General features: G+C 44.1%; 1 protein-coding gene across 2 annotated transcripts; it reads left to right on the top strand.

Moving 5' to 3' along the window:
- Nucleotides 1-14513: 14513 nt before the first annotated feature.
- LOC123188472 (ubiquitin C-terminal hydrolase 12) lies at nt 14514-18087 on the top strand. 2 transcript variants are annotated; one of them, XR_006494694.1, is made up of 6 exons: nt 14514-15798; nt 16750-16824; nt 16905-16987; nt 17073-17249; nt 17591-17634; nt 17787-18087. XR_006494694.1 is itself a non-coding variant. In XM_044600612.1 (4 exons), the coding sequence occupies exons 1-4, from the start codon at nt 15712-15714 to the stop codon at nt 17098-17100; spliced, it is 273 nt and encodes a 90-aa protein (XP_044456547.1). In that variant the 5' UTR covers nt 14514-15711; the 3' UTR covers nt 17101-17479. The 2 variants fall into 2 exon arrangements, 1 of the variants encoding a protein (XP_044456547.1); XM_044600612.1 differs by lacking the exons at nt 17591-17634; nt 17787-18087 and having other exon boundaries at nt 17073-17479.
- The last annotated feature ends 3847 nt before the right edge of the window (nt 18088-21934 follow it).

The following is a 21934-nucleotide window of genomic DNA, read 5'->3' on the forward strand; positions in this document are numbered from 1 at the left end:
TGATCCGGGAAACCAGGAAAAAATGTCTTAATTCGCTGTAGTTAGCTTGGTCGTCATACGTCAGTTAGCTATTCCGGTCGGGCAGTTAGCATGTATTGTAGCAATTTGGAAAATATGTCAATATAACAAAGTTTTTTTATAATGTTAGTCCAATTTTTATTGCATATGGCAGTTAAGTGGGTGAGTTGTGGAAGTTAACTTGAACACTCAACTACCATGCGCCCTTGAACAGTTAGCGTGACCTTGGCAAAAAAAGAACGAAAGAAAAAAAGTTGATATCTTCAGTCAAGCAGTTCACTAATTCTTAACTGCCGCAGTCCTGACAGTTAGCTACTTCAGAACCTGCAGTTGGAATGACCCATGGAAAATAAAAAAAATAAAAAATAGTACCTTCAGTCCTACCATTAACTTGTTGTTAACTGCCGCAATCCCCGATAGTTAGCTATTTCAATACTGGCAGTTAGCTTGATCCGGGAAAACTAGGGAAAAAAGTGTCTTAAGTCATGGTAGTTAGCTCTGTCGTCATATGTCAGTTAGCTATTCTACTCGGGCAGTTAGCATGTTGTCGGTGTCAAAACCGGCGGATCTCGGGTAGAGGGTCCCGAACTGTGCGTCTAGCCCGGATGGTAACAGGAGGCTGGGGACACTTTGTTTTACCCAGGTTTGGGCCCTCTCGATGGAGGTAATACCCTACTCCTGCTTGATTAATATTGATGATATGGGTAGTACAAGAGTAGATCTACCACGAGATCAAGGGGGCTAAAACCCTAGAAGCTAGCCTATGGTCTGATTGTTGTGTATGAAGTTGATTGCCTACGGACTACAACCCTCCGGTTTATATAGACACCGGATAGGGTTAGGGTTACACAGAGTCGGTTACAATGGTAGGAGATCTTGAATATCCGCATCGCCAAGCTTGCCTTCCACGCCAAGGAAAGTCCCATCCGGACACGGGACGATTTCTTCAATCTTGTATCTTCATAGTCCAGGAGTCCGGCTGAAGGTATAGTCCGGCTACCCGAACACCCCCTAATCCAGGACTCCCTCAGTAGCCCCTGAACCAGGCTTCAATGACGAGAGTCTAGTGCGCAAATTGTCTTCGGCATTGCAAGGCGGGTTCCTCCTCCAAGTCCTTCGTAGAAGATTTGTAAGCACAAAGAGTAGTGTTCGGCTCTGTAAAATAAGTTTCCACATATTGCCATACAGAGAATAATATTGACACAAATCAAATCTGCTGACGTATTCCGCAGTGCACTACCACACTACGGCCAAGTCCTTTACTTGAATCGTTTTTAACTTTTCCACCTCAACATGTTTTGCGAGGCGGTTTCCTTGGCACGTCTTGTCAAAGCAGAGATCGTGTGCCCTTTTTACGGGATTCTCATCAATACGGACATGGGTAACCCAATCGTGCCCGTTAGCATATTTTCTCGATTAAAGGCGAGTCCCAAAGGCTTACGGGGAGGGCTCCTGGTATTCAACATCTTATAAAGAGACCAAGGCATTACCCTTTTTTCAATCTCAAAACGAGTTCGCCCGTCGCCTCGAGTTCCAACACCCTAGGCTTCAGATTCCAGGCGCTTCGGACTTTCGAAAATGTCCGGCTCCGACCTTCAAGGCCGATGGATGCCCTCCTCAGTCACGGAGGAAGACGTGCTAAAGTTGAGAGAGGCTAAGTTCTTGACCGCCGAAATTCCGCATAGGTTGCCTGCTCAAGGGCAGGCTATTCCCAATCCCCAGCCCGGTGAGAGCATAGTGTTCATGTCTCACTTCCTTTGGGGGTTAGGCTTCCTGATGGATCCCTTCGTGAGGGGGCTGCTGTTTTATTACGGGCTGGAATTTCATGACTTAGCTCAGGAGTCCATCCTCCAAATTTCCTCATTCATCGTTGTGTGTGAAGTGTTCCTCCGAATTACTCCTCACTTCGGATTATGGCTCAAGACCTTTGGAGTGGAGCCGAAGATGATTGAGGGACGACACGCAGAGTGCAGAGGTGCCATCATAAGTAAGAAGGCTGATGCTCCATGGCCCGAGGGCTTCTTTCAAGAGGAGCTCGGCTTGTGGCAACGAGAATGGTTCTATATCACCGCTCCCAGGAGCGCCAAGTGGGCGGCGCCTCCTGCCTTTCGCTCGGGTCCCCCATCACGGCTAGCGTCATGGGTCAACAAAGGATTAGATTGGGGTTTGCCCAAAGACGTGCCCCTGTTACAGGGCCGAATTAAGGATCTCTTGGAAGGAGACCTCAGTTTGGTCAAGGTGACGCAGGTCATGCTGGTTCACCGAATATTGCCCGGCAAACATCGCCCCCTTCGTCCGTGGGAGTTTAATCCGGAGGGACCGCGAGCTCTCCAGAATTTTATGGGCGCAACACCCTTGGAGATGTATAGACTGTTCTTCGGATCACAAGAGGTGTGTCCGGATTTAACCGAGGACGCAGGCCTAAGCTGCAATCGCCCGGATACTCAAGTAAGCAACCTTGTGCCCGGACCTTCTATCCGTATAATTGTCATAAACTTGCCCCTAAATTAGCCGTCCTTTTAAACAGGAGTGGATAGCGAAGGCGAAGCTGATCAGGTGTTCGGCTCCCCTTCCTGAAACCAGGCCGGATCCTGTGCTAGTCAGGATGCTGGAGATAATGCCTTTGGAGGGGGAGGACAAGGAAGCTATGGCCTCCTCGAAGGAGGCTGCTCCGAAGGGAGGAACCGACAATTCCTCTCCTAAGGGGAAGAAGAGAGCCGCCTCTGACGACCCAGAAACCATGGCCTCGAAACGGGGGAGAAAATCCTCGTCAGAGGGTCCGGCGCTGGGGAGTTCCTCGGCCAGACTACGCCCTCAAGGGGATCAGCCCTCCAGCAAGCCGTAAGTGGAGAAAAGATTTTCCTTTTGAGGGATGAGAGAAATCCTTGATTTATATCTGAGAAGATTAACCGAAATTTTACCTTGTAGCTCGGACCTCAGCCCTTCTCAGCAGAGCTCATCTTCGGGGGACCTTCTTCCAGAGATGATGGAGAGCGGGACGCCTCCCACTACTGTATCGCCTAGCGAGGCGGGCAACCCTGAGGTGTCGTCACGGAGGGTTTCTCTGAATCCGGCAGGGGCGGAAGATAGCTATGTGGCCCCCCAAGGTTCTCCATGTCCGGCCTTCGAAAGAGGCCGTAGGACAAGTCCGGCACCGTCTGGTGCTCGGCCGGAGGAGCTGAAGGTTCTGCTGGGGCGAGCTTCTATCTCAGAGGAGCACCGTGCATTGATGGGCATGGTGATTGAAAGGATTTCATCCGCAGAAAGCGGATTGCATGAGGCCGTCAAAAGTTTACTGATGGGTTTTGAGGTACGTTAGATAATGTACACTTTTGTCAGTTGTGCATAAGTAAGATGCGCCCTGTGTAGATAGTAGCCCCTGAGACTCTGCGCGTTGTTAAGAAATGACGGCACGCAGAGGATCATAATCCCAGGTCTAAGATGTCGCCTTTGAATATAGGTGGCGAGGTGTCCGGAATCAGGCCGAAATGGTGATGTGGCCGAACTAAAGCGGCAACTGGACGTGGCAGATGCCGACATCGCGCTTGTTAACAAGCAGCTTGATGAGGCTCAAGGTATGTAATTCTTCGGGAGGCATCCAGTAAGAGGAGCTTCATGCTAGTGTCTTACAATGTGTGTGCTTGACGCAAATGGTATGGTCGCCGTGGAGAATCTTAGGGCAGAACTTGCCCTAGCTAAGGAGCAAGCCAGAAAAAGTGATGCCGCTGCCAAGAAGGCCCTTGAAGAGCTGAGAGCCGAACAGGCTGCTCACTGCCGAAGCAAAGAAGAGATAGCCGAGATGGCCGAGAAGTTAAAGAGCGCTGCAGACCGTTGCAAACTTCTTGAGGAAGAAGACCGGGCAAGACAGACGGACTTAGAGAGGGCCATTGCTGATGCCAAGGACGCTCGCTCTGCGATGAGAGCTGCGAAGGAGGAGCTGCATCAGGCCGAACAGATTGCGGCGGGAAAGCCCTTTATGCTGTGGAGGAAGTTTTGTGATCCGAAGTTTCCTCCGTTGGACCGGATGTGGAGTGTGGAGGACACCTATCTGGATTTGGCAGCAAGTGCTGCTGATGCGACCGAACACTTTCGAGATCTAGAAGATCGCGAAGTGGAAAAGCTTTTCTGGTCACAGTTCCACAATCCAGAGCGTCCACTAGCAGTGGACGATCGCCTGGCCCAATGGGCCGAACTTAATAGATTGTCCGGACTCGCCATGAAGTACGTCATGGGTCATCTGTGGCCTGGGAGATCGGAGCCGAAGAGTTATTTCAGCTTGGTGCAGCAATTCCTTGACGCGGTGCCGCGTATAAATGCAATGAAGAGGTCAGCATGCATAGAGGGCGCATGGATGGCTCTTGCCCGTGTTAAGACATACTGGGCAGAGATGGAGACCACCGTTGTTGCGTCCCGAGATTCGGACAAAAGCCGAGTACCCTCCGACCACTATTTTCAGGAAGTTCTTGAAGGCGCTCGTGTAATAGAGACGCTGTGCCCGAAAGATGCTATGTTATGATAGCGTATGTAATTATAAAGTAATATTTTGATAAATTGTAGTGGCCTTTTTTATACTTGTGCCTCCAAGTATTATTAACACCTTCTATGCGGCCGTTTTAAGATATATATATATATATGTATATAGAATCTGAAAGATGGCAGTCGTTGGCTTCAGCCCCCACGCACATAGTGCGGGGGTGCTTGCAGAAGACGCATTTTCACACTTAACCCAACGTCTTGGTCCTACAAAGGAGGTGATAGCGCAGCGGGCCAGGCAACCAGACTATAATGCTTTAACACTTTCACTTAGCCATAGGAGTTTGAAAATGAGACTCTTTAGGTAGCTCCTTGGTAGCAACTGCGCTCGTCCAAATTTGGGGCGTGTATGTGCCTGACCGGGAAGCGGACCTTCGTTAAAGTGGAGGAATCCGATAGATTCCGATCGGTCATCGAGTGGCTGACCAGTCTCACGCTACATCATGACAGTCAGTTTCCGGCTTTCTCTACTGAGGTGCTCGCCCTGGCCGAACCAGGGGCACAATCGCAGTAGTTCTCCTGGTGCTACCTTAGCGGATAGAGTGGAACGTAAGGTAGCCGAACTCAGGAGCCGGGCAACCCAACATTTGACCAAAGACATGATTCGGAGCTGATGCATATAATGCCAAAACTCGTGACGCTGAACACTCCCTAAGGTGTTCGGTCTTTATGAGTGCGGGCCAAACAACACTCTTTATTTAAAAAAGCCCCTAGTGTCCAGGTACGTGCAAAAATTCCAACGTGGCCATATGCCAAGACGCCAGCCTCCTCCTTGGTTATGTTAGAAAGGAAAAACCAGGGGATGTGTAGCAACAAGAGACAGTAAAAAAGGTTTACGCAGGGTCTTAATCTAAAAAGAATCCTTTAGGACGGGTCCCTACTGCACGTCTGCGCCTGTGTCTCCGTTGTGCCGTATCCTGGACGGGCGCCGCACGACGTTCATCTGTAAAAGAGAGGAGCTGAGTTGAAAACGGGTCGTGCCGAAAAAGTTTAAAATAAGCAAAGTATAAAGTAAGATATATAAGTTTGAGCTTTATTGTCTCTTATTGTATATGCATGGAGCCCCTAGTGCGGGGTTATATGTCTTCTAGGCCTGCATCAATGATGATTTTGCACCGAACTTGTCTATCCGCGTTCATGGTCTTAAATGACCTATTTTGAAGTTTTTTTGCCGGTGAGGCCATTTTGCTATGGGGCTGTCAAAGCGGCCACACAGTCCTCCGCTTGGGGAGGCGCACTTTAGTGCTTCCCTTTCAAAGAGATGATGCCTCGTGGACCGGGCATCTTAAGCGTAAGAGATGCATAATGCGGTATTGCATTAAAGCGAGCGAAAGCTTCGCGTCCCAGTAGTGCTTGATAGCGACTTGAGAACGGGACGATGTGGAAGGTCAGCTTTTCACGGCGGAGGTTATCGGCAGAGCCGAATGTGACTGTGAGCCGGAGAAAACCCGTACAATGGGTGTCCGGACCAGGTATTACCCCTTGAAAGGAGGTTTTGCTGCGGCGGATTCTTGCTGGGTTTATCCCCATGTGCTGGATTGTATCCTGATATATCAGGTTTAGTCCACTGCCGCCTTCCATAAGGACATTTGAAAACTTGAGTCCGCCAATTATTGGATCGAGTATCAAGGCAGTCCAGCCTACATTCTTGATATTCCTAGAATAATCTAGCTGATCGAAGATGATCGGTTTTGACAACCAGTGGCAGGACCCTTTAGGCCATGTGGTGCGTACCTTTACGGGCGCCGCACGTTTTGTTATGTGAAGTGAGTTCACTGTTTTTACTTCTTGTGGGAAGTTCTTTTGTTTCTTGGTACTCTGCTTTTGGGGTTCGTCCTCGTCTTCGCTTGGTGTGTCGAGCCCCTTGTGTTCGGCATTGAGTCTGCCAGATTGTTTGAAAACCCAACAGTCTCTGTGGGTATGGTTAGCAGGCTTCCCGGGAGTACTGTGTATCTGACATATCCTGTCCAGGATTTTATTTAGGTTGGATGGATCGTCCCTGTTATCCTGGGGGGCGATTTTTCCTTATTTTGTCGTGAGCCTTTGAATCCGGCATTGACTGCCGTGCTCTTCGGACTTTTGTTTTTAGTCCAGCGACGGTCCTTGTTGCGTCGTGGTTTTCCGTTTCCATCCCTAGTTTCGGATGTACTTGGGTCGCTGGGGCTGCACCTTGCCAACCAGCTATCCTCCCCTACACAAAAGCGGGTCATGAGGCTTGTTAGTGCGGCCATTGTTCTTGGCTTTTCTTGGCCGAGGTGTCTGGCGAGCCATTCGTCTCAGACATTATGCCTGAAAGCTGCTAAGGCTTCGGCGTCCTGACAGTCGACTACCTGATTCTTTTTAGTGAGGAATCTATTCCAGAACTGCCGAGCTGATTCTCCGGGTTGCTGAGTTATGTGACTAAGATCGTCTGCATCCGGAGGGCGGACATAGGTCCCTTGAAAGTTTTCTCGGAAAGCATCCTCGAGCTCTTCCCAGCTTCCAATTGTGTTTTCGGGAAGGCTTTTAAGCCAATGTCGGGCTGGCCCTTTAAGCTTGAGGGGTAGATATTTTATGGCGTGGAGATCATCTCCTCTAGCCATGTGTATGTGGAGGATATAGTCCTCGATCTAGACTCCAGGGTCTGTTGTTCCATCATATGCCTCTATGTTTACGGGTTTGAATCCCTTTGGGAATTCATAGTCCAGGACCTCATCGGTGAAACATAGGGGGTGTGCGGTGCCCCTGTATTTGGGTGTGCCGGATTCTGATGATGGCTTCATAGCGTTGCTTACAAGAGCTTGCTTTCTTGGCCCATAAATGGACCTGACTGGGCCATGATGCGGATCCTTAAATGGGTTGCATGCCGATCTAGGTGCGGCGCCGCTTGCCGCTTTATGGGGTCATCTATCCGACCGTGTGGCTTTTTCATTTTTTGAATGCGAGGGCTCTAGGGCCTCTTCATCGAATTCAGGCAGTAGCTTTCTTTTCGGATAGCTTTTAGTGTGGCGACTATCATCGTACTTATCTGTGGTATTGATTACTTTGCTCCATCTAATCCGGAGTGCATCTTCCGCTGTTTTTAGCTTCCGCTTCTGCTTCTTTAGGCTGCGTGCGGTTGCAACGAGCCTCTCGTGGAGATTCTTCTGCTCCATAGGTTTATTCGGCGTGAGGTCGTCCGGGATGCCGTTTTCGCCGGGGGAGGGATGTTCGGTTTCTCTATCCGTGTTGCCCTATTCAGATGGTTGCTCTAAGGCCTGCTCGTCCTGCTCTATGGCTGGGTTTTTGTCGAGGCGGGGCTTGGGTCGGCGTTTACGCCGGCGCTTTGATTGCTTTTCGAGGGGTCGATCTCCCGTCCCATCCCCTTTTTCCTCGTTATCGCTTCCTTTAGGGGTATCCACCATGTACACATCGTAAGATGAGGTGGCTGTCCAATGCCCTATGGGCGTTGTTTCGTCGGTATCTCCTGCATCGTCATCCATGCTGTCGATGACTCCGGAGTCGAAGTTGAGCACGTCGTTTAAATTGTCGACAGTGGCTACCAAGTGGGTGGTGGGTGGGCTTTGAATTTCTTCATCGTCCGTATCCCATCCTTCCTGACCGTAGTTTGGCCAGGGCTCTCCTGATAAAGAGAGAGACTTTAGAGAATTCAGGATGTCGCCGAAGGGCGAGTGCTGAAAGATGTCCGCGGCGGTGAACTCCATGATCGGCGCCCAATCGGATTCGATCGGTAGGGGCGCGGGGGGCTCGGAGCTCGGAGAGGAATCCGGCTCCTCGGAGTCACGGGCCATGCGGAGTGCGGGGCTGGAGTTCGGCTCAATCGCCTCTGAGATCGCAGCCCCTGAGGCAGCGTCTAACCGCTGATCCTCGATCGGCGCAGTAGGCTCCGAATCAATGGTCGAAACCGATGCGTGTGCGGCCTCCAAGGCGCTGTTCCGTGGTAGAGTTATGTCATGCCCATCGAGACAGTGCGGAGCGCTTGGCTGTGGCTCGAATCCGTCAAAGATCAAGTCCCTGCGGATGTCAGTCGTGTAGTTTAGGCTTCCAAACCTGACCTGATGGCCAGGGGCGTAGCTTTCGATCTGCTTGAGGTGGCCAAGCGAATTGGCCCGCAGTGCGATGCCGCTGAAGACGAAGATCTGTCCGGGGAGAAAAGTCTCACCCTGGACTGCATCGTTGTTGATGATCGAAGGAGCCATCGAGCCTAAAAGCGACGACACAGAGGAACCCTCAATGAAAGCACCAATGTCGGTGTCAAAACCGGCGGATCTCGGGTAGGGGGTCCCGAACTGTGCGTCTAGGCCGGATGGTAACAGGAGGCTGGGGACACTTTGTTTTACCCAAGTTCGGTCCCTCTCGATGGAGGTAATACCCTACTCCTGCTTGATTAATATTGATGATATGGGTAGTACAAGAGTAGATCTACCACGAGATCAAGGAGGCTAAACCCTAGAAGCTAGCCTATGGTCTGATTGTTGTGTATGGAGTTGATTGCCTACGGACTACAACCCTCCGGTTTATATAGACACCGGATAGGGTTAGGGTTACACAGAGTCGGTTACAATGGTAGGAGATCTTGAATATCCGCATCGCCAAGCTTGCCTTCCACGCCAAGGAAAGTCCCATCCGAACACGGGACGAAGTCTTCAATCTTGTATCTTCATAGTCCAGGAGTCCGGCTGAAGGTATAGTCCGGCTACCCGAACACCCCCTAATCCAGGACTCCCTCACATGTACTGTAGCAGTTCAGGAAAAATGACAAAAATATCATTAGTTTTTTGAAAACTACTCTTAACCCATGGCGAATCTGAAAACGAGTTCTATATGCCAAAGTTCGGGCTAATCCATAGCTTTCCAATGGTGTATTATACGCATCATTCTGACAAACAGTTTGGAAATTTCTTTCACAAAAACACTGAAAACGTGTTTGAAGAATTTCTAGTTTTTTAAATTTTGTTTAAAAATTGTAAGGATTTTGGGACAACGATCAACATACAGAAATTCCGCCTATTCAGTAGCTATCCAACGCTATGTCATTTGCATCATTCCGATAAACGGTTCAAAAATTACGATAAAAAAATAGTGCAAAAAAACAGTGCCACAAAAAGTCCGACCGACAGTTAACTAGTATATGACGCACAGTTAGCTTATCTGTTTTCGAGCAGTTAGGAACAGTTCCTGAATAACTTATTTAGGAATGGGTTGCAGAATAGCTGGTATGTATGTATATATATATATATATATATATATATATATATATACATAAACACTATTCTGATCACGGGATCAGAATAATATTCTAATCACAACATGAACTTCCCAAGTAACACGCCTGACCTTCCCCGTGTGCTAGGTTGAACTTCTGCTAAAAGGTGTCCAAATGGGGCTTGCTATATACTGTTGGAAAGCTATGAACACCAGTATCACAACCCAAGTTAAATTTTTGACAAAATGTAAGCGGTTTAAGAGAAGTTTTGAAAATCGGTTTTTCTTCATACAAAAAACGTGAATCGTATTTTCGATCACATTTTTAAACCGTTTATCGGAATGAGGCAAATAATATGGCGTTGGAAAGCTGCTGCAAAACCGCTCCTTCCACATGTTGAAAGTTTTCTCTAAATCCCTACGGTTAAAGAGTAATTCGGAAAATCGTAGAATTTCGCAAACGAAACACCCGAGTTCGTATTTTTGATGTCATTTCTAAATGGCTAATCCAATTGAGGCAAATAATATGACGTTGTAAAGCTTATGAAAATGTGCTAATTTTTCATGTTAAAAGTTTTTCCTAATTTTGAAAGGTTTAAAAGTAATTTAGAAACAGTACAAGTTCCACTGAGTTGGTATTTTTACGTTAATTTTTTAACTGTACGTCCAAATGCAGAAAATGATATGTCGTTTGAAATCTTGAAGAAATGCGAAACTTTTTTGTATATATTGTTTCTCCTAATTCATTACAGTTTTATGTCAGTTTTGAAAATGGCTAAAAATGTATTTTTGCCGTAATTTCTACAAACTTTATCGGAATGGGGCAAATAATATACCGCTGAAAAGCTATGGAAAATGCGAAACTTTTTCATGTTGATGGTTTTCTCTGATTCCTAGCCGTTTTTAAATAATTTCAAAAATAGCAAGATCGTGCGTTCTGCCTTTATCGCGAAACGAATTCTTTGAAAATGCACTGCGTGAATAACCTGAACTTCTCGACGCATGTACCTGAACTTCACTCTGTTTTTCATGTGATTTTTTTCCCACAACTCTCCATGCACTTACCGGAACACTCACCGGAATTGAGCAAGTAATATATCGGTGGAAAGCTGATGTAAACACGCGACTTTCCCATGTTGATCGTTTTTTCATACTCGTGACGATTTTAAGAGTTTTTTATCTGAAATTCATTCACTATAGTAGTTGAACTACCTACTGTTTTCACGTTGAACTTCTATGACGTATTTTTATTTGTAATTTTCTCATCCATTCGTCCGTGTTACACAAATGATATTCTTTTTGTACGAACCTCTCTCACAATAATTTCTTTAACTTTCTCTGATGATGGACTTGAACTTATAAAAACAAAACTTTTAGTCTTTGCTTATTTATTCTTTTTTTAATACAAAATGCACACCGTGTAGTTCATTAACTTCTAGCAGTTATCAATCTGAACTTCTCTCAGTTACGTGAAAATATCTGAGTTTTTTTATAAATATTAATCTGAATTTCTTAATACTTTTTTATGAATTTTGAAGCGCTCTATTTTTAAAAGTTGAACTTCTTGTTATTTTATTTTTGAACTTCTTGTCTTCACTCTTTAATAACGAGGAAAATCTGAGTTTTCTATAATCATCGAACTTCTCCATCTTTTTAATATGGACTTCCTGTTTTATTTCTTAATCCTTTTTTATGAAATTTTGAAGCGCTCTATTTTTAAAAGTTGAACTTCTTATTTTAATTTTTTGAACTTCTTGTTTCCATTCTTTAATAATGCGGAAAATCTGAGTTTTCTATAATCATCGAACTTCTCCATCTTTTTAATATGGACTTCCTGGTTTACTTCTTAATCTTTTTTATGAAATTTTGAAGCGCTCTATTTTTAAAAGTTGAACTTCTTGTTATTTTATTTTTGAACTTCTTGCTTCCATTCTTTAATAACAAGGAAAATCTGAGTTTTCTATAATCATCGAACTTCTCCATCTTTTTAATATGGACTTCCTGGTTTTATTTCTCAATCTTTTTTTTCAATTGTGAACTTCATGGTTGATTCTTCAATACTAAGGGACATTTGAGTATTTTAATAACGATAAAATCTTAGTTTCTAAATAAACATGGAACCACTTCATTATTTTCGTTTGAACTTCTAGTTTTTTTAAGAAATGGGGAAAAATCTATTTTTAAACTTTTTTTAGTTGTTCCTTTTCTTAATTTGAACTTCTTCTTTTTATACTTTAGTAACGCGAAAAATCTGAGTTTTTCATAATCTTTGGACTTCTCTTTTATTTTAACTTGAACTTCTTAGTCTTATTCTTAGAAAAATCATATTTTTAAATAAGCATCCAACTTTTTTTAAATTAAACCTCATACTTTTATTTTTTCCTAGAAACTGAAAGAATTTTGGTTTTTCTATATCCATCGAACTTCTCCTTTTTTTAATTTGAACTTCTTCATTTTATTTTTTAGTAACAAGGAAGATCTGAGTTTTGTCATAAATATGAAACTTCTCTATTTTTGTAATTTGGACTTCTTGATTAATTTCTTTCAGTAAAGGCAATATCATAGTTTTGTAATAAATATTGAATTGTCCATTATTTCAATTTCAACTTCTCGAGTTTTTTTAAGAAACAATGAAAGTCCTTTTTATGATTCTTGAACTTCTCTATATTTAAATTTTGAACTTCTTGATTTTATTTATGGAAACGAAAAAATTGAATTATTTATTAAAATCAAACTACTCTATTAGTTTAACTCGAACTTCTTAGTTCTTTCACAAAATGCGTAAATTGCATTCCCCCTTTCATTAATTTTTGTTTTGTGCTTGATAACAAAGAGAACATTCTTTTTCTTGCTAGTGTTTTGAAGTGATTTTTCTAGACTTAAATTTTGTTTTGTGCTCTTTTCAAATTTGTTTGTCACTTGAAGTTCTAAAAAATCGCAACTCTCCGATGTTTGACCTTGCATGTTTATTTGTTTTATTTGAACTTGCTGAGATAACACACTCGACCTTCTCGAACACAACATTTTAACATTCACAAAAAATAAATTAAAGCAAAAAATTTGACCTACAGAGCATGTACAATTTTCACCATGTTTTCATGAATAGTCAAAGCTACATCATCGGATCCGTATTTCAGAGGAAATGTTTTATGAAAAGAAAATAAGAATACAAAATAACAAGGGAGATCTAGCTGAAGGAAACAGTGTTGAGGTGGAGCGAGGGAACTAGATGCAACCAAGAAACAAGTGAATTATTGAATGGTGATGAAGACCATCTCAAGAAAAAATAAGTAGCGGCAGCAACAACCACTGAATAATCTATCAACTCCCCGTAAAGTTGTTGTAGGTTGTGTACATGTACATATCTAATTCTCTTTACACACATGACGGTAGCATTGCGACTATCATATTTGTAGGCAATATGGTTTGAGGCTAAGGGAGGCCATCTCAATAGTACATACGATTTGAGATCGCATACCCATGATCTGCACCCCAAAAACAACACAAAGATCACACATCCCATTGCTGAACTCTGACATTCTTTCTGCACCTTATGTGACCTTCTCCCTGCTTTTATGCTGACCTTCTCCCTACCTCTGTGGTAACCTTCTTCCTCCACAAAGGAACAAAAGAAATCAAGTTCTTTCACCTAATGAACAAAATTTTCTTCAATCAGTAACTAAAAATGGGGTAACAAAAAATCTGCACAATCATTTTTACAAATATTGCCAAAGGTTGGAGGCAGCTTGCAGACCGCAGTAGGGATGAGAAGCCCATCATCTAACTTCTTTTTAGGCATTAGCAAAATGACAGAGCAAAATAACACAGTATGCAATCAAAAATATCTTATCGAAGAAGAAAGATATGGGCCTCGTCCGGTTTGCTGCAACAATGGGATTTGCAGGGGGCTGAGGCGTTGAACGTCTTGCTGCTGCATCGTTGAACGGCCGGAGGTGGTGGTGGCGAACGACCTGAGTGTTGCGGCGCTCGATGCGGTGGTGGCAAGATGCAGGGGCAGCGCTCGATGGGACGCAGCCAGGAGGAGGACGACGCCTGGACAGAATGGATCGTCCATGGGGGAGGAGGCTCACTGTCCGTGGGGGAGTATGCCTGTTGGCCGTGTGGAAGAAGGTCCGCCGACATGGGAGAGGAGGCACGATGTCCATGGGAAAGGAACACCGGCGGTGGGGGAGGAGGCGCGCCGCTGTTGAGGGAGGAGGCCCGCCGGCCGGGAGGGAGGAAGGGAGAAGGTTGGCCGGCCGGGAGGGGGTGGGTGGGGCCGGGGAAGGTGGGCCAGTGCCATGGGCAAGGAGGCACGCGGCGGTGAGATCCAGGGAGGGCGGCAGTGGCGGCGAGATGTAGGGCGGCGGCACGTTGTAGGGTGAAGGCACGGGGGCGGCGAGAAGCAGGAGGCGGCGGGAGGCGATCTGGGGAGGGAGAGAGGCGCGCCGGGGCCGGGGAGACGGCGGCGAGAGGCGCTGGATCCAGGGGAAGGAGGCGCTGTCGCGGTGGATCACAGGGGATCGCGGGAGAGGTTAGGGACGAGCGGTTGTGGGGTGGTGGGGTAGGAATCTTTTTTCGCAGCGGGTTGTGGAGTTCGGGAACAACCCGATCGCTCCTATATAGGGCTCTGTGATCCAAATAGTTATTTTGATCCCAGAATTAGAATAGTACTGTTCTATATATATATATATTTGGAATAACTATTTGGATCACAGACAACCCTTATACAGGCCCGATGGGATGTTTGCAAACTCCCAAAAACAAAAAAACGATCGGCCCATGCCCAACCCCCACCCCACCTCCCGCACTGTCGGATCCCTCGACCACCTCCCGCCGCGACCCCCGACCCCGACGCACCTCCTGCCGCCGGCCACCCGACCCCAACACCCACCCGCTGCTGGCCACCGGAGCCGCCACCCCCACTCACTAGCTCTGCCGCCTCCTCCTTCCCGCGTGCGGCCTCCCCCTCCCGGCTCGCCGCCGCCCCCGCATTGTCCCGGGTCGCCGCGAAGGTTTCCAATCCCCTCCACCCGCCGCAGCTTCCGACGATGCCCACGCCGCCACTCCTCGATCACCGACGGCGGACGCATCCATTCTCCTCGGCCGCCGCGACCTTCTTCCTCTGCCGCTGCGACCTTCCTCCTCTCCCATCGTGGCCTTCTTCCCTCCAGTGCCTCCCTAGATCGGCGACTCGATGCATGTTCCCCCACCTGTGGCCCTCCCCTGTGCTCACTTTCTTCCCTCCGCCGCCTGCATGAGAGCCGCCCATGCCACCCTGCACTGCCACCTTCCTCGTCTCGGCCGGCCTCCCGGCTCCGCTGTGCGGAACAGAGCCGCCGCACACCACCTAGTCATCACTACCGCCTCTCTTCCTCCATGCTACCGCCGACCCTCTTCCTCCATACTACTGCTGCCCCTCTTCCTCCATGCTACTGCCGCCTTCGACTCTGCCCCCACGCCCTAGGGTGTCCGCGTCGAGCTGCCCTCTCTTCTACTAGCAGTGCACACAAGCTGTTTGTGTATATGCCTTGAACAAAAAATCCTCTCTGAAAATTAGCAATCAACCAATCTCTAGCCAATATTAGTGCCAAAATTTGGCATGCCAACTTTTGGCATCAAACCTATTATGCTATTGGTTGTGTTCTGTAAAACACAAAAAATACAGCCTGGTTGTGAGTAGTTCCTCAAATGCAGTTGGACGAACTTTTAGTCATTGTACCACATTTGGTTTTAAGTTACTTTGTCATTCACTGAAAGAAATGCTTAGCTGTGTCTCTAATACTCCAATATTTGACATTGTTGTGTTCTGCCCACCATCCAGCATAAATGATGGAATTGGGGGCAAGGCAATTATTGCTAAGAAAGATTTCCTTGGTCTGCTTCTGATAGCATATTTGGATCTCTAGTTAACCACATGCTTGATATTTATCCTGATTTCCACAGCAAGTTCAAAATTTTGGAGAACCTTTCTTTATGGTTATTCGTGAGGATGAGACCTTATCTTCTATTAAAGAATGTTTACAGAAAAAGCTAAAGGTCTCAGATGAGGATTTCTCCAAGGTAAAGAGGATTTTTCCATGGTTTCTGCAGCATATATTGCAATGTATATAAATATGTGGTTTTATTTTTTTGCTATAGCGGCATAGTGCATCTGTGTTTGCCTCCCAATCTTCGTTAGATGTGATGTTATTGAGATATGTGTATGCTTACTAGTTAGAATATTTAACACCAGTCAAACATCAAATATCCGTGTTGGCATTTATAGCCCAAGGTCTCACTCGGGGCTTAAGAAACACAGTTAGATATCAAATTTTGGTTGGCGCTCATAAAATGATTATGAAAAGCGTAAGCTTTTTCTTTTTTCTGGTAGGTTTTTCGTTAGCGGCTTATCGCCTATATATTTCGATGTGGAACTTTAAATATTCTGACACATACTGTCACAAACCTTGGTTCATGAATTCTTTGGTGATGGGGGATATAGTGGAGGTTCTTAATTTCATCAAAGCGGTCCTCTGTGTTTCGAAGTCTAACAATCTAAAATAAATAACTAAATTATGCTTCTCTAAATTGGTGTTAACCTAATTGGAAAGGTACTCCTTTCGTCCCAAAATAAGTGTCTTAACTTTAGTACAACTTTGTACTAAAGTTAGTACAAAATTGAGACACTTAATTTGGGATGGAGGAAGTATTAATACTTATTGGAAGATAGCGGGGGTCCATCCCTACTGGCGACAACTCCCTATGGGCCAGGACATGAGTTGCTTATCTGCATGACACATCATCCACAATGCATATAATTAATCGACTACATTGGTCTAAGCTTGGCAGTAATCTCTAGAAAATTAGGCTTTGTCCATTTGAAGTTGTTGGGCTGCTTTAAGCATGATACATACTATCTTTTTATTTCTCCGAGGCTTGTTTATCTTGCATTTTGTATGTGGAGCTGACACCTAGTGCAAACATTGGTTAAAATGTACTTGGCCGGTGCTAACAAATGTTCTATTTGAATAGTGGAAATTTGCGTACATATCCCTTGGTTGCCCAGACTATTTTGAAGATTCTGACACTGTAGCCACGAGATTTCAGGTACTACGATGCTAGTTATCTACTTGATGAAGCAGCTTTTGTAGCGCCTAATTTGATTTCAATTGCATAAACTTGTTTAGATAAACATGTATGGAGCTTGGGAGCAGTATCTTGGACTGGAGCACCCGGAACAGCGCCAAGAAAGGCACATAGTGCTAACCAGGTACTTGCTGCACATTGTTGCAACTTGTGCCAATAATATCAGGCATGTTGTCTGGAATTTTGCTAATTTCATATTTTGTGCGCAGAACCGCCATTCATTTTAGAGGCCTGTAAAGATCTACAACTAGACAGTTGTGAGAAGCGGGAGCAACGTCCTGCCATGCAATACCACCAAGCAAGTGGCTGAAAGTGAAATTGCTGGCTTGAATAAATTGTGTACCATATGATGGCAGGACTGGTTGCTCAAGTTAATGACAGAGCCTGTAAGCTAGCATTTCTGTGCACTCTGCCCTGGATATATAAAGTTTGTGCAGAGATGACCCAACAAACCATCACCTTTTAGTAGATAAGGAGGCTATTTTTCTTTTCTTGCACTAGGTGCTCTATACAGTCAAATAGTTGGTTATAGGAGAAGTTCATGTACAGCGACAACAACAAAGTTCATGTTGTCAGAAAATAAAGTCCATGTATATGGAAGTTGATGATTGTTGTTTGTATGCAGGGGGGCACAAAAAAACCTGTGGCTGACAAGTTTTCCTATTATTTAGCCGCAACAATCTTTCTTGACCTCTTTGACAATCTTTTACCTTGTTATATCTTGCAGATAGTCGATTGAAGAGTGTTTTCCTTGAGAGTGGAACCTCAGAGGTAATAAAATATGGACAACACCTTCGACATGGCAATATCTTCTTGCAACTTCTACTGAACTTAATACCAAGATAGTAGCCATTCTTTCAACTTCTGGACTTCATTTTTAAGAGCCATTCTAGATTCCTAACAACATCTCTACAATATTTCAGGAATTCTCGCTTCTTCTTCCACAGCTCGAGAGATCAAAGGCCATTGTCGACAAAGCTAAGCTCAAGAGTGCAACTTCAGTCGAAGATATGCATTAGAGACCTTTATTATGAAAACCCACATCCAATTATATATCAGGATCTTTCCAACACATAGTGCTTGCCAAAGGATAAAGTGTAAAAAGGAACGGTGAAGATCACCATGAGTTTTGTATAAGGTATAAGACAAAAATAAAAGATAGTCCCTTCGCAGAGGGAAGCAGAGGTTGCCATGTGCTTTTATGGTTGGATGCACAAAATCTTAATGTAAAAGAACGTCACTTTATATTGCCATTTGTGATAGGGACCTTTATTATGTAGTCCGTCGCTTTTTATTTCTTCCATATCACAAGCTCGTATAAAGCTTATTTTCTCCACACTAATAGATCATACATATTTAGAGAGCAATTTTTATTGCTTGCAACAATGACAACTTACTTGAAGGATCTTATTCAATCCATATGTAGATATGGTGGACTCTCATGGCAAAACTGGGTTTAAGGATATTTGGAAGCACAAGTAGTATCTCTACTTGGTGCAAAGAATTTGGCTAGAATGAGGGGGAAAGGCAAGCTCAACATGTTGGATGATCCATGACAATATAATTTATTTCGGATATAAGAAAACATAACCCATTACGTTGTCTTCCTTGTCCAACATCAACTTTTTAGCATGTCATATTTTAATAAGTGCTCACAATCATAAAAGATGTCCAAGATAGTATATTTATATCTGAAAACCTCTCTTTCTTTATAACTTCATATTAATTGCAACGATGACCAAAACTATGTTTGTCAGCTCTCAACAACTTTTATTCATCATACTCTTTATATGTGAAGTCATTACTCTCCATAAGATCAATATGATCTCTTTATTTCTTTTTATTCTTTTTATTCTTTTATTCCCTCAAGATCATAGCAAGATAACCAAGCCCTCGACTTAAGACTAATATTTATTATATATAGCTCACGGACTCGATTACATAGATAAGGATCAACACAAAACTCAAAGCTAGATCATACTAAACTTTATTCTACTAGATCAAGATATAACCAAAAGGATCGAACTAAGAAAAACGGTAAAGGTAGAAGTGTGATGGTGATACGATACCGGGGCACCTCCCCTAAGCTTGGAAGTTGTCAAGGGGAGTGCCCATACCCACGTATTTATGTCTCTTTCTTCGGAGGTGGTGATGATGGAGTTGTTGATGATGTAGGCTTGTCGCCCATCTTCCAAGGCATAGGCTCACCATCATAGAAGGATGATCGAGTCTTCGGGATCCTCAAATCTGCAACCAAACTCATCCTCTTGAATCTATATTCATACTCACACTTTTGGTTTTGCAGGTCATAGATCTGGGCTTGGAGGTGCTTGATTTTCTCGTGAAGCTTGAAGATGATCTCCCCAATGTTCTTGGCATCCAGCTTGTGGTTGTTGGTGAACTCCGCGATCATCATGTGGTTGGCGTTGAGTCCGTGTTCCACCATCCCCTAGCACTTGAAAACTTGTTGCTCCATTTGCTTCGAGTCTTGTCTCCACGCTTTCGGTCCTCCTTGGTCCCTCAACATCGCGAATGTGCAGCACCACCTCACGCATCTCAATGGTTTGAGGGTGTTGCAGCACCTCCGCGAGGTAGGGGTTGATGACCTTCTTGAAAAATTTGTCCTTGGGGGCGGTTGAAGACGTCATGGTGATCTAGATCTGTCAGAAAAAACAGCTCGTAACAAAAGCAGGAGATATTTGCGTGGTACGATGGTCAAAACCTTCGGAAGATTATATAATGAATTTTTGCCGACCAAAAGAAGTATGTGCAAGAAAACGGAGTCCGGAGGGCACACGAGGTGCCCATGACGCAGGGGGCGCGCCCTCCACCCTCGTGGATGCCTCGTGTCCCTTTCGGACTACTTCTTATTTTCCCATTTTCTTAAATATTCCAAAACGAAGAAAAAATGCTATTAGAACTGTTTTGGAGTCGGTTTACTTACCGTACCACATACCTATTCCTTTTCGGAGTCTGAAACGTTCTGGAAAGTGTCCCTTATGTACTCCTCTGGGGTTACCATATCAATAACATTGGTTTCAACATTTATGGGATTACCGAGATATAATGATTGATTCTTTGATCGTTCACCACCTTTGGATTTGTGCCTTCAAAGTTGTTGATTTTTATGGCACCGGAATGACAGACCTCCTCGATAATGTAAGGAAATTCCCATTTAGAGAGGAATTTTCTTGCAAAAAAATCTTAAATGAGAGTTGTATAACAAAACATAATCACCTACATTAAACTCACGCTTTTGTATCCTTTTGTCATGCCATCTTTTAACTTTTTCTTTAAATAGCTTGGCATTCTCATAGGCCTGGGTTCTCCACTCATCAAGTGAGCTAATGTCAAATAGTCTCTTCTCACCAGCAAGTTTGAAATCATAATTGAGCTCTTTAATGGCCTAATATGCCTTATGTTCTAGTTCGAGAGGTAAGTGACATGCATTTCCATAAACCATTTTATACAGAGGCATACCCATAGGATTTTTATATGCAGTTCTATAGGCCCATAATGCATCATCAAGTTTCTTGGACCAATTCTTTCTAGATCTATTAATAGTCTTTTGCAAAATTAATTTAATCTCTTTATTACTCAGTTCTACTTGACCACTAGACCGTGGGTGGTATGGAGATGCAATTCTATGATTAACATCATACTTAGCAAGCATTTACGAAAAGCACCATGAATAAAATGTGAATTGCCATCAGTCATTAAGTATCTAGGGACTCCAAACCTCGGCAAAATAACTTCTTTAAGCATCTTAATAGAGGTGTTATGATTAGCACTACTAGTTGGAATAGCTTCTACCCACTTAGTAACGTAATCAACAACAACTAAAATATGTGTATACCCATTAGAGGAAGGAAACGGTCCCATATAATCAAAGCCCCAAACATCAAATGATTCAATAGTAAGTGAATACTTCATAGGCATTTCTTGACGTTTACTAATATTACCAATTCTTTGACATTCATCACAAGACAAGACAAACTTACGGACATCTTTGAAAAGAGTAGGCCAATAAAAACCGGATTGCAATACCTTATGTGCAGTTCTATCTCCAGCATGGTGTCCTCCATAAGCCTCAGAGTGACACTTGCGTATGATCTGTTCCTGTTCATGCTCAGGTACACAATGTCTAATAACACCATCTACTCCTTCTTTATAAAGGTGCGGGCCATCCCAGAAGTAATGTCTTAAATCATAGAAAACCTTTTTCTTTTGCTGGTATGTGAAACTAGGTGGTATAAATTTAGGAACAATGTAATTAGCATAATCAACATACCATGGAGCAGTACGAGAAGCATTTATGACAGCTAATTGTTCATCAGGAAAACTATCATCAATAGGGAGTGGGTCATCGAGAACATTCTCTAACCTAGACAAGTTGTCTGCAACGGGGTTCTCAGCTCCCTTTCTATCAATAATATGCAAATCAAATTCTTGTAGCAAGAGAACCCATCTAATAAGTCTAGGTTTAGCATCTTTCTTTCCCATAAGATATTTAATAGTAGCATGATCAGTGTGAATAGTTACTTTAGAATCAACAATATAAGGTCTGAACTTATCACAAGCAAATACAACTGCCAAAAATTCTTTTTTAGTAGTAGCATAATTTCTCCGAGCACTGTCTAGAGTTTTACTAGCATATTGGATAACATTTAATTTCTTATCAACTCGTTGTCCTAGAACAACACCTACATCATAATCACTAGCATCACACATAATTTCATAGGGTAAATTCCAATCTGGTGGCTAAACTATAGGTGCATAAATCAAGGCTCTCTTAAGTATTTCAAATGCTTCAACACAATCATCATCAAAGACAAAAGGAACATCTTTTTGTAAGAGATTAGCCAGAGGCCTATAAATTTTTGAGAAGTCTTCAATAAACCTCCTAAAAAACTGGCATGACCAAGGAAACTTATTATACCTTTAATGTCCTTGGGACACGACATATTTTTAATAGCATCAACTTTAGCTTTATCAACTTCAATACCTCTTTCAGAAATTTTATGCCCCAAGACAATCCCTTCATTAACCATAAAGTGGCACTACTCCTAAT

This window comes from Triticum aestivum, chromosome 2A (genome assembly GCF_018294505.1).
Source record: "Triticum aestivum cultivar Chinese Spring chromosome 2A, IWGSC CS RefSeq v2.1, whole genome shotgun sequence".
Lineage (NCBI taxonomy): Eukaryota > Viridiplantae > Streptophyta > Magnoliopsida > Poales > Poaceae > Triticum > Triticum aestivum.

Bases quoted from the DNA above. Each gene is read 5' to 3' on its own strand.
- LOC123188472 (XM_044600612.1), top strand. From the start codon at position 15,712: ATGGTTATTCGTGAGGATGAGACCTTATCTTCTATTAAAGAATGTTTA. The intron at 16,825-16,904 runs GTACTACGATGC...AAACTTGTTTAG, and splicing joins CTGTAGCCACGAGATTTCAG to ATAAACATGTATGGAGCTTG. The intron at 16,988-17,072 runs GTACTTGCTGCA...TTTTGTGCGCAG, and splicing joins AGGCACATAGTGCTAACCAG to AACCGCCATTCATTTTAGAG.